The sequence below is a fragment of the Trachurus trachurus genome, assembly GCF_905171665.1.
Source record: "Trachurus trachurus genome assembly, chromosome: 17".
Lineage (NCBI taxonomy): Eukaryota > Metazoa > Chordata > Actinopteri > Carangiformes > Carangidae > Trachurus > Trachurus trachurus.
This window is the reverse complement of record NC_139900.1, coordinates 21,583,614-21,609,251: the sequence shown is the minus strand read 5'-3', so window position 1 is coordinate 21,609,251 and position 25,638 is coordinate 21,583,614. Positions and strand designations below refer to the sequence as shown.

The following is a 25,638-nucleotide window of genomic DNA, read 5'->3' as shown; positions in this document are numbered from 1 at the left end:
GTGACGTCACCCATTGGTTTTGGGGAGTCGTTTTTGTGACTCAAATATGGCGGCCTGGACAGCGCCATGTTGGATTGGCCGGCCGAGAATCCGCCCACTGGCCTCGAAGCAGCTGTCCACGGAGCTGCTCGGACCTGTCACTCAACGTTTCCGCGCCCTATTTGGCCAGAGTTTTAACCTAATAACAGTAAAACGGTAGAGTTAAAAAAAAAAAATTCACCCCCCTCAGAGTGTGTGCGGGGGTAGAAAATATCGATTGAGAAAAAAAAACGTTCTGACACCAGGCTTTTAACATGTTTACTGAGGATGTAAAATCAGCGATTTTAACATGGGGGTCTATGGGGAATGCTCCCTTCTGACACCAGCCCCCAGAGGAAGCCGGGGGGATTGCAGTTTTTTGAACGCGGAAGTGAGCTTCACTTCTCAGACCCACAACTGCTCCCTTGGCTAGAACTGGCAATGGCTAAAGCTAAATTTAGTGTTAGCTACTTTCTCCAACTGTTTCTTGTTATTGAAATGTATCAATTCTCATTAACATTTAACTTGCAAAAAAAAATAATACTTGGTAGTTTATTTGATGGCCTACATAGACAAGGTAGTTGTTAAAGGGATAGTTCAACATTTTTGAAAATTGGCCCATCGCCATGATCCCCCTAGTAATAGCAGTAGGTTCGTTACCTTTAATTGTTGGTCCAAGCTGCTTTTAGATCGGGGGAGAAGAATACCGAGCGGCGCAGCTACACTACGGAGGCTAATGGAATTTCTTGGTTTTGCTCATCAAACTCAGCAAATACACAACCAAAAAACTCAAAAACGCTGTGGTGGACAAGTTGTGACCTGCACATTTACCACGCTATGAGATAATAGCGGAAAGTTAAGAGAAGTGAAGCAAATACTCGGAACTACTTTCTTCAGTGAACCACTGGTCGGAGGGACACAGTGTGCGCACCTCAGCCAGTGCCATAGTATACGGACGTATCTGCAGTAAACAGGCGCTTTTGAAATCACTCCGCCGAGCAGCCGTCTAGAGTGTAAAGTCCGACGTTGCCTCTAAAACAACTCCATCTCGCAACTTTCCGCTATTATCTCATAGCGTGGTGAATGTGCAGGTCACAACTTGTCCACCACAGCGTTTTTGAGTTTTTTGGTTGTGTATTTGCTGAGTTTGATGAGCAAAACCAAGAAATTCCATTAGCCTCCGTAGTGTAGCTGCACCGCTCGGTATTCTTCTCCCCCGATCTAAAAGCAGCTTGGACCAACAATTAAAGGTAACGAACCTACTGCTATTACTAGGGGGATCATGGCGATGGGCCAATTTTCAAAAATGTTGAACTATCCCTTTAAATCTGGTCACTGGACCTAATAGCATAAAAGAGTAGTGGTGCCCAGTATGTCAGTTTACTGCAGTGTAATATTAGTGTCATTATTTACAGTGGTAGACATAAAGCCAAGAGGACAATTCATCTACGTTCAATGTAAATGATTTTTTATTGTAAAAGTAAAGAAAAGAAGGCATTGCATTCTTTTTTATTTATTACAGTGTTTTATATAACACAGGACTGATTCTCCCCTGCTGAGTCGTTTTTAGTCCTTTCTCACAAACCACAAACCTCTTTGTTTGACCTTTTGACCCCAGCTTTTTCCTTCATTTTTTTTGCCAACTCAGACCCTGAGAACTGCACGGCAGCAGTGTGAACATTGTCTGTATCTTGAAATGGCTGCTGTCCAAGCTGTGACTGGTAATCACCATCGGGTCTCTGCTGCCAAGTATAAGACCAGATTCCAACAGGGAGGACGCCAGGACATTATTCCCAAATGTATGTCTCACGGGGCAGGAATGACAAGTTAAACCTCTTCAGTGGCCACTCACTCGTTCTCTCAGAGCGGCGGTTGACCGTTGCCTTCATTACAGAGCACTAATGGCTGTACATCTGGATTGGAGGTGTAAGGCCTTTGGTCTATGCTGGTGGTGAAATGTCCACCTCACCACCTGTGTCTGAAACAATAAATGTGTGAATGTAAAGAGTGGTTTTAAGTGGTGCGTAGAAGCCCGCCTCCACTCACACATTCACACACACACAGACACACACACTAAACCCTCTAATCAGGTATGTTTCCAGTTGGTCAGGCTTACGAATTAGAGACCCTCAAATGTTTGCCCGTCTGGTCTGGTGGTCTGGGAGTTTGTGTGTGTGTGTGTGTGTGTTCATTTGGCTGGGATTTGTTTGATGTGAGTGTGAGTGTATGCAAATGCATTTTTTATTTGTGTGTGTGTGTGCATGACAGAGATATAGGTAGCAGGGGTTATCCTGAGTGGAATGCTGAGGTGAGAGTTTGTCTCTACGGGAGATAGGCTCCTTAGTGGGGGGAAATCAAGAGAATGTGAGGCCGTCTCATCACATACACTCTAATTGCCAGGCATTGTGTGTGTGTCTGTGTGTTTCGGAGGATTATGTCGATGCAAGGCAGAGCAGCGAGGCGCAGGCAGAGTCAGGATCAAATCAAGTCAAATTAAAGGCATGTCATGATGATGCAGAGGAAGCTCTCAGTCTCTTCCTCCCTCCAATGTGGTGAATGAAGCAGCAACACACAGGTAGCAAACAAGGGGAGAAAGTTTGGACGGGGATCAGAGAACTGTCAGAACCTTCACTGTGCACCTATAAAATACGACTACAGTGTGTGTGGATTATGATTTTCTTACACACACACAAGATCATTGTACTGTAGGTAACTGTGATGACTGTACCTTGAGAATTAAAAGCAAAATGAAAATATATACATTACACATTACATCTAAAACATTTAGAGCAGTGGTTCCCAACCTTTTTTGGCTCATGACCCAATTTTGACATCACAAATTTCTGGCGACCCCGCGATCATGTGATTTGCCGTCAATCAAGACGCACCAGCTCAGATATTTTTATATGCTGCATTTAGTTTGAACCCGGTTTATATTCAAGAAAGTGAAAGTATATAGAATACTTTAAGATTTTAATTTTTAAAAGAATAATTAGTTTTAAAAATATATTTATCAGTATTTTTTTTAATGAATTACTAGACATTTCAAGTGACCCCATTTGAATTCCACGCGACCCCAGGTGGGGTCCCAACCCCAAGGTTGAAAAACACTGATTTAGAGGGACATCTTTTTCAAGCTGTCTCCACTTCACTTATTTCCATTTGCACATTTGAACACCGTCTTCCCTCTCTGTTCTTCTCTATCTCCTCTCAGACCGAGACTCGGGCGGACATCTGGACTTGACCGAGTTAATTGGCGTTCCCCTCCCTCCCTCCGTCTCTTTCACTCCTGGCTATGAAGGTTTTCCAGCCTACAACTTCGGGCCTGAGGCCAACATCGGCCGGCTCACCAAGACTTTTGTGCCAGGGTCATTCTACAAGGACTTTGCCATCATTGTCACGGTAACGCTTGAGAGCTGAACTCCTCAACCTTTTAAACCTCCTTCATGCTTTCAGTAAGCTTTTTTTAAGGGGGTCACCATGGCTTTGAATGCAGCAGCCTAGAGACAATGCTGCTTATCTACTATCAAGACACAGTCACAAGTATACAACAGCACTTCATTGTATGTTGTGGTTAGTTGGTGCTTCTTCTGATGATAAAGAATGTGAAGCTCCCTCATGACATTTATGGCAAAATATACATATTAAAGGACTGTATTATTTTCTATCTATTTGGACTTCTGTGTACATTATTGTCTTGCACTGTAACTGCTGTAAATCATGTGATAACTGGATTGAGTTTTAGTGACCAACGTCTTCTGTTTTGTCATTACTCCAGGTGCGTCCAGCAAGCCCAAGAGGAGGCATACTCTTCGCATTCACAGATGCCGGTCAGAAGGTGGTGGAGCTGGGTTTGGCCCTCACCCCAGTGCGCGGGGGCCTCCAGAGCATCTTATTGTACTACACCGACAGTGAGGATGCCTCCCATAGCCACAAAGCTGCCGCCTTCAGTGTCCCAGATATGACCGACCAGTGGACACGGTTCACAGTGAGCCTCACACATGACACAATGGGAAAAATACAAATTATACTTTCAGTTTGTACAGCTAGTACTTGAATTAAGTTTAAATATTATTTTTTAACTTAACACTTTACTTGACACCTATCTCTATAACGCATTATAACCATACTTCTAATGAGTTATAATGCAGTTATAGCACTGTATAACTATAGGTATAAACACTCATAAATGATCTTAATGCTTTATAACAATAATCATAACACACTATAAAGCATTTTATCATGACATATAAGGTCAGGTATAATAATACAGTATAATTGTTAGTAACTCGTTGACAATGCCCACATCGATAATGCATTATAAATATTGTTATAATGTGTTATAATTGGCTTATAAACGTGTAACTATCGTTATAAACACTCATAACACTTTATAAGCCTAACACATTATAGAGCATTATAAATCTATATTATAATACTTGACCTTATAAACCATTATAAAATGCTCTATGATGTGTTACGCTAATTTATGAGTGTTTATAATGATAGTTATACACGCTTATAAGCCAATTATAACACATTATAACTATATTTATAATGCATTATCGATGTGGGTATTGTCAGCGAGTTACTAACAATTATACCTTATTATAATACTGACCTTATAAAAATGTTTTATAGTGTGTTATGATTATTGTTATAAAGCATTATGATCATTTATGAGTGTTTATACCTATAGTTATACAGTGCTATAACTGCATTATAACTCATTATAAGTATGGTTATAATGCGTTATAGAGATAGGCGTCAAATAAAGTGTTACCATGGTTTCAAAAGTTTACAATGCAAATCAATATATCTTATTTACAATGTTTTATAAATGCATATAAATTCGCAGTTTTAAAGTACAGTCTCGAAAAATAATGATAAAGACATTAAATAGACAGTATCATTTAAGATTTACAAGAAGGAATACACTTTTCTAAAGGGTGTATTTGCTCTGTGTGTCAGGTGGTGGTGGAGCATGATGAGGTGCGTCTCTACATGGATTGTGGGGAGGCAGAAAGAGCTACTTTCCACCGGAGGTCGGAGAGACTCACTTTTTCTCACAACTCAGGCATCTTCGTGGCCAACGCAGGAAGCACGGGGCTCGACAAGTTTGAGGTGAGTGACTAACATCTGTATTTTGTGGATGTGTCCGTGGACGTTTGTTCATTTCATGGCATTTTCTTGTTGTCAAGTTGCAATGAGAATGAGCTTCACTTGTTGGCCCGAGGATTACGTCAGATTGTTTGTGTGTGTGTAAGTGTAGGTGTGTGTGGTCTCGTCTGGCTTCTCATGGCCATGTGAAAGAATGAGTTGAAATATTATTTCCTCTCTATCTCCAGTGGAAACTTCCCAGCATGCAGCCCGCTGAGACAGTTTGCATGTTGAATACTTTCTTCTCTCTGCATTTTTTTGTGTTCTTTCAGTCGGCTATGTAACAAGCACAATATCTTCTTTAAGTGTAGTCGCTTTTACCAAGACAACAGTATTCAGAATTTTCATCCAGGGAAAACCAGCATTTTCTTCATGTATGGTTCAGGTGCCAGACATTTATAGTACAGACAGAAAGACAAAAATACAATGAGCTGTCCAACAGTAACACTTTTGAAGCTAAGCTATGCTCACATGTATCCTGTCCCTATTTCATAATAGAGAGATGTGAGAGTCTTGCTGAAGTGAAACCACCAAAACTATTTTCTCTGGGCAGCGTAGATGTAATATTCACATACTTTTTGAGCACAGTGGTGCCAGTCACACAGATATAGATCAGGCGCTTCAGTCCATGTCCAAGTCTAAGTCCATCAGAATGAGGGGAAAATGTGAACTCAGCCATGGCATGATTGTTGGTGCCAGACGGGCTGGTTAGAGTATTTCTGAAACCGTCGCACTCCTGGGATTTTGTCTCTAGAGCTTTTACTCAGCAATTATGACAAAAAAACAACAAACAAAAAAAAACATCCACAGCTGTTCTGTCTGGATCCGACCTGCAAGGATCAAAATCTCAAAGTTTCCAACATCTTGTGGAATCCAGTAGACAAAGATTTGTTCTGAGTGCAAAGGGAGATCGTTCCCAGTATTAGGCTGCTCCTAATAGAGTTCCTGGTGAGAGTATCAAGACAGTAATTGCATTAGATTATTTTGGGGAAAACATTATGCAATCCTGGCTTTCTGAGACTACTCCATCTCTAACAGACTGGATCTGAAGAGCTGAGTCCAAACAGGGTCGACATGTCATGACCACCTCTGGTGAATTCCTGTGCTGGCCCCGTTACAGATTTTAAGTATGAAACTCTGAAGATCAGAGAAAGAGACGAAGGAAGAAGGAAGTTCAAGTTCAAGTTTATTTATATAGCACGTTTAAAAACAACCGTTGTTGACCAAAGTGCTGTACAATATCAGCATATCAGACACATAATATCAAACACATTCAGATTCCAGTTCCACACACATACACAAATAAACAGTTCCACGACAGCATACATAACTGAGTTTCCCATATTAACCTGTGTTGAAGGCCGACGAAAAAAGGTAGGTCTTGAGCAAAGACTTAAAATGCAAGACATCTTCAGCAGTTTTTATGTGGAAAAGGAGCTTATTCCAGAGCCTGGGTGCTGCCACTGCAAAAGCTCTGTCACCTTTACTTTTGTATTTTGATCTAGGGACCTCCAGGAGAAGCTGATTTGAAGATCTTGTCACAGGCTTAAAAGGTCGCATTAATAGCACCCTATTTTTGCGACCTTTTATGACTAGGCCATTTAAGATCTTAAAAACAAACAATAAGATCTTCAAATCAATCCTAAATCGGACGAGAAGCCAGTGTAATGAAGCCAACACTGGTGTGATATGGTCTCTTTCTTTTTCCTGTTAAAAGACGAAAAAAAAGGATTAATTCCCCTAGGCCAGCATACAAAGAGTTACTGTACAGTAATCTGAATTACTGTAACTGGAAAGAATACAGAGAAGTAAAGTAGGAAGAGAGAAGGCTGACACACGGAAGGGAGGAGAGGATGGAGGAGTAAGTCAGTGGCAAGTGTAAACAAGGCTGGCATGTGGTCAGAGCTCAGTTGTGGTCAGATCAAGGGCCTTTGCTGCTGAGTGTGTCAAGTGTAGGCTTTTAGGGTTAAACTTGAATGTGGAGAAACATTTGTCATTTAAAGGGATAGTTCAACATTTTTGGCAAATTGGCCCATCGCCATAACCCCTATAGTTTTAGGAGTAGGTTCATTACCTTTGATTGTCAGTGCAAGCTGTTTTTTAGAATGGCGGAGCAGAGTCTAGTGGGATTTCTTGATTTCACTCATCAAACTCATCAAATACACAATCCAACAACTCCAAAATGCTTTCATGGACAAGTTGTGACCTGCACATTCACCACGCTATGAGATAATAACGTAACGTTACGAGACAGAGTTGTTTTCGAGGCAAATGCAGAGACTGCTTGCTGAAAAACTGCCCCAGACGGGAACGCGCATCAGTGGTTTTGCATGAATTTACCTCTAAAACAACTCTGTCTCGTAACGTTCTGTTATTATCTCATAGTGTGGTGAATGTGCAGGTCACAACTTGTCCACCAGAGCGTTGTGGAGTTGTTGGATTGTGTATTTGATGAGTTTGATGAGGGAAACCAAGAAATCCCATGAGCCTCCGTAGTGTAGCTCTGAGCAGCTTGCGGCTCTGCTCCACTGTTCTAAAAAATAGCTTGCACCGACAATTAAAGGTAACGAACCTACTCCTAAGACTATAGGCATTATATGGCAATGGGCCAATTTGCCAAAATGTTGAACTATCCCTTTAAAGAAATGTGTTATTTGTGAAAAATGGTTGTCCAAGGCCTCACAGCAGGACACATACTTAATGAGAGTTAGCTCAATTCACTCTGTGCTAACATAAGATAAATCTAAGCTGCTAGTCACTTGTTGCCATGGCGACTAGACGCAGTCATTCCCACTTCAGTTTGCTTTGTTCTGTGTGGCCTGACTTTTTGAACGGGTTATCTGAAGCATGGCCACTGAATATGTGCATGTTCAGCAGCAGTCAGGTTCAATCTGAAATATCTGGGTCACTGTGTGTGTGTGTGTGTGTGTGTGTGTGTGTGTGTGTGTGTGTGTGTGTGTGTGTTTGTTTGTCCTTGGTGTTTTTGTCTTCAAATGACATCACTTGTGGTATGGGGCCCTTTTTAATCATCATGTGTTTGTTGAATGTGAGTGTTGTAAAAGTGAATGTTGACCTAGCGTTCAAGTTCCCATATAAACCAGAGCTATCATTACTATGCAGTGTGTCTGAGTACTGTGTATTTGTAGGCTAATTGCTTCCTCAGGCAAAAAAAATAATTATAGCTACAATCTGCAGGTTTACTATGATCATATAATTTGATAATTAGAATGAATTGACATGTTTTTTCTTACATATCATTGTGTTCATGATATAAATGTTGTGGACACAAATCTAATATGAGCAACAGTCATGACACTTGTTAAGACTGTATAACCTTCCAAAAGTTCATGTGAACGCAAAGATTAAGATAAAACATTAGCTCACTTCCATTAACTCCATCATTTCAATCCAGGTCACACAGTCTGTAAGTGTTGAACTTGACTGGTACAATTTTTAATGTTTGTCTGCCACTCTGTTTTTTTCAGGGCTCCATCCAGCAGCTGGTGATAAAAGATGATCCCAGAGCAGCTGAGGAGCAGTGTGAAGATGATGATCCATATGTAAGGCACACACAGACACAGACACACACACACTTGGCCAGTAGATCCTATTCTACTAGCATAATGTTATATGGATTTAATAGCTGGTATTTCAACACAATGAGATTTGATTGACATGTCTCACACCTCCAGAACTTGATGTATTAATTGGTCCACTGATTTCACTGATGCCATGAGCAGGCTGAGTAAAACACTGGAAGCTCGTAGGATCACTCAAAGAAACTATACATGAAATGTGCATGTAAACCAGTCAACAGCACCCCCTATTGGTTTAAAAGACTAAATTGGTGAACAGCAGAAGTTATGTGGGATAACTCATCCTCTGGCTTAACTAGACAAGACATTCATATGAAAAACAGAAATTGTGTTACTGCATTTATGTTATTAAAGTTCCTACAATTAGTATAGTCTACTTGTGGTTTTATACTTTAGAAGTTATACTCAATTAATCACCTTGGTATTTTTTTCAAGTATGTCTGAGTATGTTACATTACAAACTAGAAATAGGTTTATCCAGCATATGATCGTCAATGTGATCCATTGTTTGCACTGACATTTGTTTTACCAGTGATCTGTCAACTATTAACTGTTTTATGCCATGTGTAAGTAAATATAAACATTAATTTGGGATTTCAATAAGTGGTTAGTTAGTTAGTTAATGTAACTACTTAGTTTGTGGACTCCTACATCTTAGGTGGTTGACAGCATTTTTTTTATTGTGAGCTTGTTTTCTAAACCAAACACATGATGTGATATTTTAATGAAGGCCTCAGGATATGCCAGTGGAGACGATGCTCTGGATGACAGAGAGACAGAGGAGGAAGTCATGAAGAACACACAGGAGAAGAAAGACAGGGCAGAACAGGTAGGCTGGGCCGATTATAATCTTTACTATAACTACTTTACTATACTTTGTATACATGGAAAGTTTGAACAGCATAATAGGAGTTTGTAAAAATGATGGTTTCTTCAGAAGCTGTTGCCTCCTGCCTTTCCTCCCACCAGAAGCTGCCTTCATAAGCTCTTGTTAACCGTTCCCATGTTTTTGCATAATTTCTGTGTTCTAAACTGTCTTCTTGTCTGTGACAACATCTATTGCACGTCTGTTCGTCCTGGGTGAGGGATCCCTCCTCTGTTGCTCTCCCTGAGGTTTCTCCACATTATTCCCAGTGTTTTCCTGGGGGTGTTTCCTCAGTCGATGTGAGGGTCTATAGGGCAGAGGATGTTGTTATGATCCTATGTAAAAACACTTTGAGACAAACTGTTAGTAAAAATGGGCTATACAAATAAAATTGCCTTGCCTTGGATAGGCCAAATACATGCATATGTCTGCATGTGTGTTTGCATATTTGATGCAAACCCCCCATCTTATCATCAGGACACTCTTTTTACTCTGTTCCTGTTTCGATTTTTCATCCTCCCACAACCTCAAAGTCAGTCTGACCCCAAACATCCCATAATCAACACTGACTTTGAAGCTTCAAAATAAACTGTTCTTCAAACACTGAATGACTGTTACCTTCATTATCATCATCTTCAGCAGACCCTTCTCTGACAATCTAATACTATTTGATATTATCTTCAAGACATATTTTTATGAAATAAGGATTCTCAGTTTCCATGAAATATACTGTATTTGGTACAATAACACCTTAACTGAATTATGTTGCTTCATCTGTTTCATCTCTGATACTAAGGTACTACAGCTCTGATAGTCCATTGGTTATGTTTCTGTCAAAACTCACCAGCAACCTGTTTCCAAAACCTCTCTGTGAGGAAAATACCTCCAATTAAAGTGTGTATATTTTGGTATGAATATTGAGGGCACAGCATGAATCAGCAGCTGACATTTGACAACCACATTCATACTATAGTTCCCACAGGATGCATATTTTGGATCAACTCAGGACAGACAGTCAGTTTGATACATACTGTACCATACACATACCATCCCTCATGTAAAGAACTGAATAAATGAACATTGTACAGACACTACCAGTTTAATTTTGTGTCATACTGATCAAATGATCCGACTTATCTTTTTCTATCGCCTGCAGGAAGAGGACAGCGCTCCTGTTAGAGCTCCGCCCACTGACGTTCCGGAGGTGGAGATTGACGAGTACTCTGGCCACATGACGCCAACAGAGTCCAGTGAAGAAATGCTGATCAGAGGTCAGAATCGATCTATGCACTTTGTCCATTTACTCTGTGATGTTGTGACCTGAACCTGTCACCAAGGTGATTAATAGGGATTTTGCTGCATAATCAACATTATTGCTAACATGAGATTGTAGTTAAAGCAGAAGTAAGCGATCCGGTCATTTTGGCTAATGCTGCGTTCCAGGCAGGCTTTTGAAACCGTAAATTACAGCTTCAAGTCACGACTTACGACTTTGTAGCGTTCCAGGCAACCCACTCGTGTTTTTCCGACCTGTTTTACCTGTGAAAGTGCACTATAACGGCCACTCGTAACTTCCGACCCGTGAACTCGTACCAGATCGAACTGGTACGACTTCACAGGTCGGAAAAACACGAGTTACGGGTAGCCTTGAATGCACCATAACGTCTTGTCAGCCGATGGAGTTAGCAGCCCCCGCCCTCGTCATGGATCTATTGGTCCTCGTCCCTACGTCACCACATTCATGCGCATCCCTTGGCTGCACACACAGCCCTTCATGCCGTTCTCTCTCCTCATTGGATAAAACTTGTAGGATACGAGAAAAGTTTTCTCCTCGGCTCAGAGCAGAGCAGAGTGACTGACAGACCCGTGTTTCGGTCCAAACACTCTATGTAAGTGATTGCTGTCGGAAGATATAACTATTTAAGACTTATATTAACACAAACATATCGCTTACTTCTGCTTTAAGATCTGCATCATCAATATTATAAAAAGTGATATTTAGGGGCGGTGCGTGGCGCAGTGGTGAAGACGGCCGCCCCATGTAGAGGCTACAGTCCTCAACGCAGGCGTCCCCCGTTCGAATCCCGCGTCGGGCAGACCTTTCCTGCATGTCATTCCCCCTCTCTCTGCCTCCCCCTTTCCTGTCTATCTCACTATTGTATGTGCTATCAAATAAAGGCAAAAACGCCCCAAAAATATACTTTAAAAAAAATAAAAAGTGATATTTAAAGCCAGTTAAACAGTGACTAAAATATGAAAAGCACAACCGTGAAATATAATGAATAAAGCTCAGCATTCCCCTATTACCGCTGCTGATGTAGGCAACAAAGCAACAAAATGCCGGCCCAAGGCATAAGCAAACTAAGCACCTGCTTAGGGCCCCGTGACCACCAGAGGGCCCCAAAGAGCAATTCACTTCTTAAAGCTAGTGTACCTTCTGTTGACACCTAAAGAAATTCTGCGTAAATACAAAAACCCTTATTGTTGTCGTTGCACTTCGAATTGTTGTTGCATATTGCTCTTGCAGCTTTTTTTTAAAACCAAAAATAGTATAGTATTCCTGTCTACAGGAAATGCATTGTCTTTGGTCTATTTTGTTACTTCTAGTTGTAGGCCCATATGACATTCAGTATCCCACTTAGTATCACTTTGAATATTAAGTATAAATCAACCCCAGGCTGCACTTTTAGCTGAATTTAGTATAATTTCAAATAAAAAACAAATAGATGGATAAAAACATACCAGGCTAGGATGATGATTCGTAACGACAGATTAGAAAAATGAAATAAGTTTGTTGTAGGTTTGTAAATGATCAATACTACGGGGCCCCAAAATAAAATTTTGCTTAGGGGCTGGCCCTGCAACAAATACTAAGTAACGGCATAATGAAATATTAAAAAGACAAATAAATCTGATTGACAAGAGCTGTGACACTGTTTACGCAGAGAAGGTGGTAAACCTTTCAAGTAAAGGCATGGACTGTCCACCTCAAGGTGCAACTGTCCGTCTTTACAGCTTGAGCACTTGGTGTGGAAGTTAGTATGCACAGACTATTCTCAGTGGATGCAGACTGGGACATATACAGTAGATATACAATGTATATGTATATGCATTTGGATTATTCAATACAGGACTGCAAATGTCTGATAGTTAAGACTTTAAAAAATACTCTTTACTGTTTCTGTGTCTCACTCCCCAGTGAGAAAGTTCTAACCCTAACCCTGCTAACTGTTAGATTATATTTGACTGTGTCCCTACCGAATACCAAGCTACAGTATGACTGTGGTTACGTCACAAGACTATGTTCATGATGTCATGATGCTGTTTCCAGGGCCACACCGAACAGAGGAGGCAGGAGAGAGATCAGAACATGTAAGTTCAGCTGTGCCTCCTCTCTGTCTTTGTTGTTGATACTGGACACAGCAGCATGTTGTCTTCCTCTTTGTGTAGTAGTCTATGAAAGTCGTATTTTAATTCCCAGGGTCATGTCAGGCCTGGGTTAAAAGGAGACCGTGGAGAACCTGGACCAGCCGGCCCACCCGGCCCCCCAGGACCTACCCCTCGACCTGGGCAGGCTCAGCCTGGACTGAGGGGGCCACAGGGGCAACCAGGGACCCCTGGGTTCCCTGGCCTTCCAGGGAGAGATGGACAGAAGGTGTGTGAGTGTCAGGGTGCTGTAAGAGTATGAGGATGTTTTGGTGTTTCTTGAGTTCCTAAATCCTGCACAGCTCTTTTTGTGTCACTCACTATTTTCTCTCCACAGGGAACCAGGGGTGATAAAGGAGATCCGGTGAGTTCTGTTTTTCTCTTTAGTTGTTTCCCTCTCTCTGTTGTTGTTTTATTTCATGTGTAACTGATGAATACTAAACTGTATTTTGATCATTAGGGTCAGAGAGGATCTCAAGGATTTCAAGGTGTGGCTGGAGAAGCTGGAGCCAAAGGAGATAAGGTACAACTAAAGCTCTGACTTTATGACTAATACCTTACAACTAATGTTTCTTCATTAAGGATTGACTTAACTTTTATAGTGTGATATCAAATGTAGTGTTTTTTTTTTTCTTTTTTAAATCTCAACAGGGAGATCCAGGAATTGGTTCCCAAGGACCTCCTGGCCTCCCCGGGCCTCCTGGACCCCCCAGATCACGTAGTGTACCTGTGAGTAACACTGTTCATGGTTCTACTACTTTATTATATTCATTATTATTTCTATTCTTTTTCTTTTTTGATCCATAACATGCACTCATGATATCAACCTGCCTTTTTACCATCCATGTTGTTTTCACAATGACTGTGTGACTCTGTGTGTCGTCATGGCAAAATGAGGTCCAGGAGATACAAAACACAATCACAAATCAATAAATGTAGCTGAGAGACATTTACAGACAACATGAAGCATTTACTAACGTTTGTGTGTTGTAGTATGGACCAGACGCCCTGGGTTCTGGGTTTGATGACCTAGACAGTGACACTGAGCTCATCAGAGTAAGACCAAGATCAATGAGGTCGATGAAATTGTCTGATATTTGAATTTCCAGAGTGTAAATAAATAACACTGTCTTTCTTCCAGGGTCCTCCTGGTCCACCAGGACCTCCAGGTCCTCCCGGTCCCGGTTTATCATCTGGCACAGCTGAAGGCCTTTCTCCTGGTCAGGCAGGACCACCTGGTGCCCCGGGAAGCGACGGGCCCGTGGGAAAACCTGGAATACCCGTAAGTTATCCAGTAGCAAGACATAGAGTATTCAACTTTCAGTAAATGTTGATACAAATAAAAAGATAAGACCTGCAGATGTGGATTTATATTTTCACTGTACATATGTAGGGCTAGGGGAAGTCAAAGTATTGCTATATGATTTAGCTGTGTATATAAAAACAGTAAAAACAGATTGTATTAAGTTCACTATTTTAAAATCTAGTAATGCTTAAAATGCTCCTTCAAAAATAATCCACCCTGATGATAATGCATGTGTGGCAGCTGTCGACCCTGAATACTACATACTAATACCAATAATTCTACATTAGATATTTATGGGGCCTCATGAATCATGACCTCATCAGATCACACATCCCTCTTATTTCCTCAAATGTTATAACACCAAATCACTGCTGATTTATCAAGCAGAATGAGGTTCAGAGGAATTTAGACTTTCACACTATTATGAATCTGAGTGGTGTTAAAATAACGACACAGACTGAAGACATAGAAATGCCGATGATCAAATAAAAGTTGCTGCAAGTTTGCATTTAGAAGTCTCAGTGTTGTATTACTCTATAAGAATTTCATAAGAGTCCGTCCCTTCATGTTAATAACATTGTGTCAGTTTATTTTTGTCTTCATTTTCATTGTGTATTGTCTGTCTTATTTCAAGCATATAGTTGTATATGCTTGTATCCTGATGTGGTGTAGTCTGTGTTCCTTCTTATGTCAAACTGTAGTGATCAGTATTTATGTTTCATGGCCAATGACTAGTCTGTCTTTTATTCTCTCTCTCCACCCCACTGTAAATTATCCTCAACCTCTATATCCCTCTAATTTGTACCCTCATCGATCTTTACTCTGCCCACATCTTGTTCCTATATTCTTCATCATCCACTCCCCCTCCCACCGTCTCCTCCTCCTCCTCCTCCTCCTCCTTCTCTCCACTCTGTTTCAGATGTTTGAGGATGTGTTTAGTGGTTCTGGGCCCGATGGGTCAGGTTTGAGCTCAGGAACGTCCTCTGACCTCGGCTCAGACCTCGGCTCTGGGTTCAGTTCTGGGTTCAGCTCTGAATCCAGCTTTGCGTCTGGGTCTGGGCTTGACTTCGGGTCTGCTTGGGGTTCAGGCGAGGTATACAGTACTGTTGTGGTTTGCTTGTAAACCGGCAAACAAGAAAAAGGCAGAAGTGCAGTCAGAGGTCAGTGCATTGAGGCAGCGTGAGCCGTCTATTGAACAAGATTAAATGTGACGAATGAGACAATGAGTGTTTTATTTGTGTCAGTTGTGCCTTCATGTTTGCTAAAACAATGATTACAATGAGCTGAAGTTGGCTCACTTTAGCTCACTGCCCCAATGCTCAGACAAACGACTGTACATTATCTCTTACCACGTTGTCTTAACTGCTGGCTGGCTGCTAGCTGACTAAACTAAAACTCTTTCACCTGGATGATCGAAGTGGTGTATGTGCGTACGTGTGTGTGTCTGTGTGTGTCTATCTGTGTCTGTGTGTGTGTGTGTGTCCTCTTTGCTCTTTTATAATCCCCCCACAGTCCAAAATTGCTGCTCACAAGTGACCTGCTTTGAACTTTGTCAATTAGTTTTGGTTCATCAACTTTCAGTTCAACTGTTGTCATTACCAAATGAAACATCTCAGCATGAAGTTTCACTGCACATGATGAAATGACTGAACTGAAAAGAACTGACCACAAACTGGCTGTACAAGCTGCTGTGTGCCTCTTTCATCCAACAACATGGTCAAGGAACAAATCTGCCTTTTGAGTTGGACTGTTGTATTTTCTTTTTTCTTTTTTTTCTTTTCTTTTTTATATATTGGCTGCTTTCCACCAAGGCACACTGATGGGCTCAGATATTGTGTACAACAGCAATCCTAGAACAGAACATTAATGTGTTTCCAATTTTGATATGATTAGGCAAGACAAGTTTATTTGTATAGCCTGTTTGTACAAACAGGTTGTCTCAAAGGGCTTTACACAGCATCATAACAACCTCCTCTGCCCCTAGACCCTCACATCCACTGAGGAAAAACTCCAAAGAATGATTACAAGAATAAAGACTCCAACCAATGATCTCATAACACCTAAGTGATGGACAAAACAAAACAACATAATCCTTTCATAGGCTAAAATATACAAAGATGGACAAACTCTCCATATCGTCACCCATAATGGTTTCAAAGGAGGAAGTGTCTTTGCACTGGGCTGTTAACATGTTTATTTCTGCCGTTATAACATGGGAATTAATGGGGACTGACTGTTGGAGCCACCCTCTAGTGGCCATTCAAGGAACTTTTGACACTTTTTATTTTTAAATAATATTGATTTTCAATATAGAAAAAATAAAAACATAAAGAAAAAGTGAGAGAAAGAAAATACTGTGCGTAGAAAAAAGAGAAGAAAATAAAAAGAAAACACATAACATGTAGAACACAGCACATTTAGCATCAGAACAATATTTCATGGTCATTATAAGATGAGTATCTACTATAGACAGAAAACATATGAGAGCAGAGAAAATAAATTAAATTTGTAGACATATACAAAAATCATACACTCGTTTGCACTGTGAGGTTTTGTATAATAGCCAGTGTCTATGGGCTCACATTTTTAAGGTAATTCAGTAGTGGAGTCCCATGTTTTATCAAACTTATCTCCTCTATCTTCAAACTTTTGACACTTTTTTTGTCTTGTTTTTAGCTGTGGAAGCTGCTGCTTGTTGAGCATCTTTCGAGGAAAGCCATATAGTTTTCATCACAGTATGCAAACATTATTGAAATCTGCCTTTTAGATAACGTTTTGGGAATTTAAGTGAGCAATGAGACAGGGCACAAAATTGCAATGTTGTATTATATTCAGATTGGAAAAGAATTTGATAGCTTAATAGACTGAACCAGTATCATCATTCTTCAGTGTGCCTTGGATGTGAGGCTGTTACTGAAAACTGAGGCCTCAGCTATACAATGTTACCTGAAGCATTGTTGTACTTTGGTCTCTTACTGCTCTGTTAAAGGAATACACTGTATTTTTTAGAGAAACAATCATCCTTGCCTACAAGGCTGCAAAAAGACGGAGCTCAATAGAGCAGTGTGGATGAGCTCGCCACTTCAGGAAGCTGACTCATGAGCCAGATTCTCAGAGATCTGAGTATTCCTTTAGACTGACAAGCTGTTACCTTTGGGTTCAGCACTGGCCAGTGAACAACCTGAGCATCCAGCTGCACTGTTTGTCCATACACTGACCCGTTGTCTGTGACTCACTGTTCTATTTGTCTGTGCCTACTTGTGTCTGTCTGTATGTGCATGCCCAGGGCTCAGCAGGAAGAGATGGAGCGCCCGGTGAACCAGGAGCTGTGGGAGAGAAGGTAGACTCATTACGGTGGACTGTGTCCGGTCCTGGGAGCTCAGCTGTGGAACCATATGCTCTTTGAGCCAAAATATGTGAATTTTGATGATACACAATGCTAATAACAATCAGTAATATAGTATTCTATATAATATACACATTTGATTTTCTTTGTGTCCATGTCGGACATGTATGGATAACAACATAGATCTAATATTACCCACCATTGCAGTAGACTACTCACTCCAGGGGTAATCCTTTTTCTATTTTCTGTCTTGACATCTTCAGGGTGAACAAGGGTTACCTGGCCAACCTGGACCAAAGGTAAAGTAAAGAAAAAAAGAATTTTGCTCACATATATTGTTATTTTGTCCTAAAAAAAATTGTTTTTTTTCAAAGGAGGTTAAATCGAAAGCTTTTGTTAATAGGAGTTTCACATTTCTCTCATGTCTGTAGGGTGAATGTGGATCTCTGGGCACAGCAGGGATTGCAGGCCCCCAAGGACCCAGTGGCCCTCCGGGGAAGAGGGGTTCAGCAGGTCCCCCAGGACCCCCCGGACCTGCAGGACCCAAATTCTTTGTAGAGGTAACACAAAACCACCCACACATGCAAATACTACAGACTAACTTTGATTAGGCTGAGATAGAAACAGTAACTTAATTTAGAAGGGAAAGGAGCAAAGCATAACATCACCCTCAACACACAGGGCCCCAAGATTTTCATTTTGATGTCTATCATCAAAATGAAAACATGTGTTTTTGTTTTCAGGATATGGAGGGATCTGGGAAGAGTGACATGCTCATTGGAGCTGGTGTCAAAGGCCCACAGGTCAGTGCAAGTGTGTGTTTGTGTGTTTGTGCATGTTTATAGAACAAATGCATATGCAATATCTTATTTTATTTTTTTCAGGGTCCCCCTGGCCAACCTGGCTCACAAGGACCCAAGGTAATCAAAATATATATATTTATCTATAGCTAAGGGTGCATCTCAATAAATTAGAATAGCATGGAAAAGTTTATTTATTCCAATAATCCAATTCAAATAGTAAAACTCATATATCATATAGATTCATTACACACAGACTGAAATATTTCATGTTTTTATTTCTTTTAATTGTAGTGATTATGGCTTACATTTCACGAAAAGACCAAATTCATTCAATCATGAAAAAGTTTACTATTGTAACCTAATGATGTCACACATCAACTGATTAACTCCAAACACCTGCCATGGTTTCCTGAACCTGGTTCAGTATTTACACTACCAGCTGCCTCCATCATATTCTGACTTATTGACATGCACCTGTATGTTGCAGATGTAGTAAGTTTCTTTACTCGCTCCAGTTCGGTGGCTTTAGATACTCTCTCATGTGTGTAGGGTGATGATGGAGTCCCAGGAACCCCAGGACTTTCTGTCAAGGTGAGTTCCTTCTCAAATTGCACAGCTTTGGACTTTTTTGTCATCAAGTATGAGTCATATTGTATGATCTTCTCTCATTTCTTTGCACCATGGTGTATGGCACAAACTGGAGCTACCCCTCCTTCTGCTGTGTCTGATTACAGGGTGAACCAGGTGACCCAGGAGCAGAGGGTCTCCAGGGTCCTGCTGGACTACCAGGTGCTAGGGTAGGTAGCAACAGTTTACACAAGGTGTTTGGGTGGTCTTGATTTATAAATGTGGTTTTCTTTTCAATGTTAACCAAATGTATAACACAAACTGATGATGGGGACTGATGTGGAAATCTGCACCAACGATTATACCAATGATGGCCATTGATCGCTTTTTAGTGCTGTAAGAGAGTTTATTTCAAAATTCTGTAAATACGTTCATCTCATGCTGATCGAGCATTTTGGGAAATTAGCTTATTTGCTGTCCTTTCTGTGCAATCACATTAGATACCTACAATTAGCATTAGCTAAACATACACAGGTAAACATTGCCTCTTAGAATTTCATCTCATGTTAGCAGCATTAAATCTTCTTATAGGTAGCTGATTTCATGCTTGAGGAAAGTGTGAAACAGGTTTGTGGGTATCTAAAGTTAGTGTTAGCTATTGATGTCATGGCCTACGTGTGCCATTCTTGAAATTGTAGAAGTTTCCTTAGCAACTTTCAAGCACAGCACTGTAGTTGCACATTAGCCATGTTTTTCATCAGACTTCAGTGAAGAACAACCTATGGAAATGACCACAATGACAGGTTAGAGTGTGATCATATGTAATTATTTAAATGTGGATTAAGATGGTTATTTCTCTTTGCTGTACAAACAGGGGGGCAAAGGAGAGAAGGGCAGTCCAGGACCCAAGGTATGATTGCTGCACAAACTATGACGTGTGCACATTAAATGATATGTTACAGGGTTTTATATCATCTGTAATTTCTTTTCATTTCATTTCATTCATTGTTTATTTGACGAGGACAATGCACATTAATGAACAATTTACATGACCTCATGTAAATATGACAGATTTAGCTCAAAGCTAATTTCCATCCATTACAGACGGACAGACATACCATAAAAAACAGAAAACAATAAGTAGCTACCTACAGTATACAGCTTAAGTAAGAAATAAGAAAACAGATAACAACTGACACCATTCTATGTGTTCTGTCCTGTAGGGTGAGCGAGGTGCTGATGGACACAGTGTCCCAGGACCACCTGGTCCTGTTGGACCTCCTGGAGCTGTTGTAAATCTGCAGGAAGTATGTACTGTACATGCACATGCACACATACAAAAAAAAGACATTATGACGATGTTTAACAACCAAATTTGGGTTTTGAAAAATGATTTGCTCTGTGTTTCTAATTCAACAACTGAAAAGTTGGTAGATTTGTCTGCCGTAGGGAAAAGAAGCACTAACATTAATTGGATAGTATTCATTTTCATATTACCGATGGAGACCCATAGTCTGTGATTGGTGTATAATGGTGTTTGTGCTCAACCATCACAGTAAATACAGTATCTGAATGTATACAGTAGTATAGTCTGCATTTCATCATGGATTGTGGTAGGCAGTGGTTTGATTTCCTGCTAACAGCACTGCAACTTACTCAGTGTATGTTTGGTCTACAGCTGCTCCTCAATGTTTCTGAGGGTATTTTCAACTTGTCTGAGATCAGAGGACCACCAGGCCCCATGGTACGTAGAAATTCTCAAATGCAAACAGCTTCTAATTACTGTTTCATAAACAGGCTGACATTCATTTTACTATAGAACAAGAAGTCTTTTAATGTGTGATGCTGCATCCTCTCCCTCATGACATGATACTGTACTGTAATCTTTGCATTGCATTTGCACAGCTTGATGATGTGATGAGTTGAGACGAGTGTGATGTGTTTTTTGGCTGTAATAGAGATGATGATTAATCCAGCTGGACTGCTTTTGCTTGTATGTGTACTTGGCATGCATGTGTCCATATGACTGTGTGTGTGTTTGTGCGTGTGTGTTGCATGTTTGTCTGTATGTTGCAGGGCCCTGAGGGCTGGCCTGGCCGAGCTGGATTTCCTGTAAGACCCCATTGCTACATGACTTTATGTTGAGCATGTGTATCTAAGGACATTTAGTGTGTACATGAGTATTTTACTGACAGAACAATGACGCTGAAACTGTCTGAAAGCAATGTAACAATTGTGTTTTATATTTTGCCTTTGCTGTCATTGGGGTAAGCAGGGTAGGTAGCAGAACTACTGTTACATTTTTGCCACTGATGTATTGTGGATTAATGAGTCGTGCTGAGCTGACTTAATTTCTTCCTTAAACTTTAGTTTTGCTATTTTTAAGGTGAGACAGCACCCCCAAAAATGCCATTTTCCCTTTTTTTGGTCAATTTTGTGATATTTTGCTTCCTAAACATGTCTTCTTTAAAACTAGTGGCAATAAAACGTCAATAACACACAATTAGTCGTCCGTAAAATCCTCATAAATTTGCCAAAAGTTAGTACTTTTCGCACAGCTGTACTACACTGTATGTGTGTAGTTCTGTTCATTTCATATGAATAACTTCATGCTGTGTTGTTCAGTTATCAGTCATGTGTTTAGATGTCTATTTCTAATGGAATTTTACAATGCGGAACTTTCAGGCCGTTTTCTCAAAAATAAGTTTTTCTTACAACAAAAGGTCCGGTGTGAACGCAGCTTAACACACCAAGATATGAAATACCCTTTTCCTTAGTACCTACACTCACCAAACTTTCCATAGTTCTTCCTATCTATATCCTGCCTCTTTTTACAGAAGGGTTTGTTGATATATCATTCATAGCTGCGTTTAAAGTACATTTTATACCAAAAACATGGCAAAAATAGATTTTTTTTATGACTGACGTATGGGCTGATAAGACGACATACTTCTGTAAAACGTTTCTTGTGGAATGTATCAACAAAATGAAACCAAGCTGTTGAATCTGGCACCATCCAATTTAGGTGATTCTGTTCTTGGCGATATATGCAAATTAGCGCATATTTAATGAGTTATTGCCTCATTATCATATATAAACATAAAATTCTAAAAACTTGCAATACATTTTTTCTTAGTTTTTATGTACATAACAAACTGGGAGAGTTTCATAGTGATATATATCAAAATATTTTCTTTGCTTATTCACCTACTGTAGGCTGTCTGGCCTTAAATGCTCTTAGCTGCAGCTCTTCCTCACTATCCTCTCATCTCTGTCCAGGGTCCCAGAGGACCAAAGGGAGACAGTGGCCCTCCAGGTAACCGGGGGCCGAATGGGATCAAGGTGAGAACCACCTGACCACGGAGCGATGATAGGGCTGCAGAGCAGAACATGCTCTGGAACACAAATCATGTCAGCATTTGTTTTCCTTAGAAGAGATGCTGCAGCCCTTATATCACGTACAGTAGGAGGTTAAACAAAGTCCTGTAGGCCTTTATGGAAAAATATTCAACATTTAATGTCTTTGCTCTAACAGGGAGAAAAGGGAGAGCCAGGTGTGACCATAGCTGCCGACGGATCTCTCTTAGCTGCACCAAGAGGCCCCCAAGGGCCCAAAGGCATAAAGGTACAACACAAGTGAAGCTTCACCTCCTTCTGACTCTCTGTGCGTCTGATGCTTTTACCCTCATAAAAGTGGTCAAGGTGTTCTACCACTGAGATGCAATAGACTGCACAGTCAGATTTATTCTCTGATCCCTAAGTCATAATCCTCACAACAATAGATATTACATTTTTGAAAGTAAGAGAGACTTGAAATCTGCATTCACTATATTGTAACAATTTCCCTTAAATATTGACAGGTTATTCTAATATTATTAATTACAGCTGCATCTGCCTCAATACAGATGCAGATCAAGATAATCAGTTACACGTCCCTCATTATGTAGCTTCATTAATTCCAATCCCTTGCTTTGTGTTTTCATAGGGTGACCGTGGGTACCCAGGACCAACCGGAGCTGCGGTGAGTTCATTTTAACAGAATTTAAATCTATTTTATCAGCACACCTCTTGATTCTTTTGTTTTTGAATAGTTGAGGTTATTTTTTTTTATTAATGAGGTTATAAATGTTATTGAAGGTTCCAGCACATTAATGTGTTGTGTTTGTTTTAGGGCCCAGTAGGACCTACTGGACAGAAAGGGGAGTACGGGTTCCCTGGTCGCCCGGTGAGTAGGGTGTATTTGGATGTAACATCTCTTCTATCCTCTCTTTAAAAGTAACTTTTCACTGGGGAAATTTTGTGAATGAAGGATTTGGCTGGCCTGTTGGCTTGGCAGTGCAAACTGTATATTTGATTTGTATGGAGAGCAACTTGTGATTTCATGCCTTCTCTCTCTCTGTAGGGTCGCCCTGGCCTGGCTGGAAGGAAGGGCGAGAGGGGAGATTCTCTTGGCCAGCCGGTAAGAGGAAGCAGACAGGTCACAAGGATGTTCTCATATGAAATCAAAGATATCACCGCTAGACCAGGCATTTCCATTTTGTGACATGAATATTGTCATTTTTAACATCCACACTGGATCACATGACTTTATGTCGCTCACAGTGAAGCTAATGGACTCTCTTTTAAAAGCTAGAGTTTTTTACTTTAACACTCAAAAAGAATCTTCTTTTTTTAAAGTATTTTTGGGGGAATTTATGCCTTTTAATTGAAAGCATAGTCAGATAGAAACGGGAAACGGGGGCGCCTGCTCAACCCAGTGAACTATACGACGCCCCAAACTTAATCAATCAATTTTTTCAAAGGAGGTTAAATCGAAAGCAACTGGACTTAGTTATTTGTCTAGACAAATAACTAAGTCCAGTTGCTTTCGATTTAACCTCCTTTGAAATACTATGACCTGGGCAAATGAGAATATGCACCGGCCTAATCAATCGATCAAAATTTATTTTATAGCCAGAGCAGACGGCTGTATTCAGCTGAAAAGTTCCAAAAACTCATTGTCCACAAACTGTTCACTACTAAAACCACCAACCGCTTTTAAACATTTTCAGTTTAGCAGCTGAACAGCCAATCATTTCCCTCGGGAGTGGAACAGTATCAAACAGTATAAAAAGAGAGCTGAGATTGAGCAGACATTCATCAGGAGAACATACACACTGTCTGCTCTGCTGGATGTGTAAATAGAAAACTGTTCACTAACACTGACAAACAGTTGCTGACATTGGCAAATATTACTTCATACAGGACTGTGTTAATGTCAATCTTTTTTCTTCCTGACTCAGGGACCACCTGGTCCTCCAGGTCCCCCTGGACTTCCAGGAAGAATTATTGGCCTTAATGGAGTAAGTATGAATCTGTCTCTCTTTAATGTCTCTTAGAAAAAAAAAATTAAGTTGCTATATGCATATTGTTTTTTTGTTGTTGTTAAAAGTAGATGTCAAAAAGTAGAGTACCACTATTGCTGTTTGTTTGTCCTTGTTTTGCTATTTGTTGCTGTCTGTGAAGATTTAAACCTTTTTTGACTCTTGTCAAGTTGATTTACTGTAAACTGAAATTTTATTTTAGTCTGATCACACTGCTCTTCTTTGAATCTTAAAGACAGTCTTTCCTGTGCGCCCCAGGCCGCACTGCAAAAAGGGACGAGTAAGTCTGAGTCGGACCATCTGATTGGTCCGTTTCGGTTTTGAAATGGGACCATCCGGTGGTTCTGTTGGTGTGTGGGTGTGGCAGCATGGCAGCTCTCTGGTCTGGGCTACGAACAGCACCCCATCCCTCCCCCCTCCTCTACCTGCATTCGTTTTCTCTCCTCCTGTCCCTCTCAGCTCTCCCACTGTCCTAATGATCCTTGAAAAGGCTTCATGTGTGTGGATCAGGCCTCACTTCATCAGGCATTAACATCAGTCAATCATCATTTACCTGTCTGACACATATTTGGGGTTGGATCGACATGTAAAATGTATTGTAAGTAGCTGCCAGATGAATCAGCCACCTGCAAATGTCATTTGGCTGCTCTGACATTCAGTGAGTTTATTTACACCAAGGTTTTCTGTTCAATTCAATATGATCCCTCAGGATAAATGTTAATGCCAGGTGTTAAAGAGGGTCTGGGTCCTGAGTCCTACTTGTCTCATCCGTCTTTACTGTCTTCATCATCTCAAAGAGGAGGAAGCTGGATGAATTTCTGACGGAGGAGAAAAAACTGTTGATACTCATCCTCCCTCTGTACATATGTCAGAGCTGATGCCAAATCACTTTCAGTTCAATCGATTTAAAAAGGAATCCAGACAATTTATTCTCAAAAATGTTGGCTATAAACTTTAAATTGTTATTTGTTCCAACCAAAAAATTCCTTCTTCAAAGGATTGTATTGAAAGTGAGGTAAATCACTTTGCATTTGTTGGTGGTGTTTGGTTGATGGGTTCTTTTGTACAGCGTGTGTGATCAATGGCTATGGCGATGTGATACAGTAGTTAGAGTCTTGGCTGAATTTCAATCAGCTAAACTAATAAAAGGCTCCATACAGGGAGACGGCTATAATACAGCTGTAAATT

At 40.5% G+C, this 25,638-nt stretch overlaps 1 protein-coding gene across 1 annotated transcript in view; it reads left to right on the top strand.

Annotated features, from left to right (window-relative positions):
- col15a1b (collagen, type XV, alpha 1b) overlaps positions 1–25,638 on the top strand; it is a 54,800-nt gene that overhangs the window by 21,597 nt on the left and 7,565 nt on the right. The window contains exons 3-33 of the mRNA XM_083991029.1: positions 3,233–3,420; positions 3,797–4,006; positions 4,990–5,142; positions 8,664–8,738; positions 9,505–9,603; positions 10,796–10,910; positions 12,971–13,011; positions 13,121–13,294; positions 13,403–13,429; positions 13,526–13,588; positions 13,717–13,794; positions 14,059–14,121; positions 14,207–14,347; positions 17,658–17,711; positions 17,981–18,016; positions 18,149–18,277; positions 18,461–18,520; positions 18,602–18,637; positions 19,070–19,111; positions 19,255–19,317; positions 19,962–19,997; positions 20,311–20,394; positions 20,766–20,831; positions 21,164–21,199; positions 22,367–22,429; positions 22,623–22,712; positions 23,073–23,108; positions 23,259–23,312; positions 23,490–23,546; positions 24,370–24,429; positions 24,686–24,730. Coding sequence (XP_083847155.1) covers positions 3,233–3,420; positions 3,797–4,006; positions 4,990–5,142; positions 8,664–8,738; positions 9,505–9,603; positions 10,796–10,910; positions 12,971–13,011; positions 13,121–13,294; positions 13,403–13,429; positions 13,526–13,588; positions 13,717–13,794; positions 14,059–14,121; positions 14,207–14,347; positions 17,658–17,711; positions 17,981–18,016; positions 18,149–18,277; positions 18,461–18,520; positions 18,602–18,637; positions 19,070–19,111; positions 19,255–19,317; positions 19,962–19,997; positions 20,311–20,394; positions 20,766–20,831; positions 21,164–21,199; positions 22,367–22,429; positions 22,623–22,712; positions 23,073–23,108; positions 23,259–23,312; positions 23,490–23,546; positions 24,370–24,429; positions 24,686–24,730 — 2,474 coding nt within the window. The remainder of the gene's footprint in view (positions 1–3,232; positions 3,421–3,796; positions 4,007–4,989; positions 5,143–8,663; positions 8,739–9,504; positions 9,604–10,795; positions 10,911–12,970; positions 13,012–13,120; positions 13,295–13,402; positions 13,430–13,525; positions 13,589–13,716; positions 13,795–14,058; positions 14,122–14,206; positions 14,348–17,657; positions 17,712–17,980; positions 18,017–18,148; positions 18,278–18,460; positions 18,521–18,601; positions 18,638–19,069; positions 19,112–19,254; positions 19,318–19,961; positions 19,998–20,310; positions 20,395–20,765; positions 20,832–21,163; positions 21,200–22,366; positions 22,430–22,622; positions 22,713–23,072; positions 23,109–23,258; positions 23,313–23,489; positions 23,547–24,369; positions 24,430–24,685; positions 24,731–25,638) is intronic.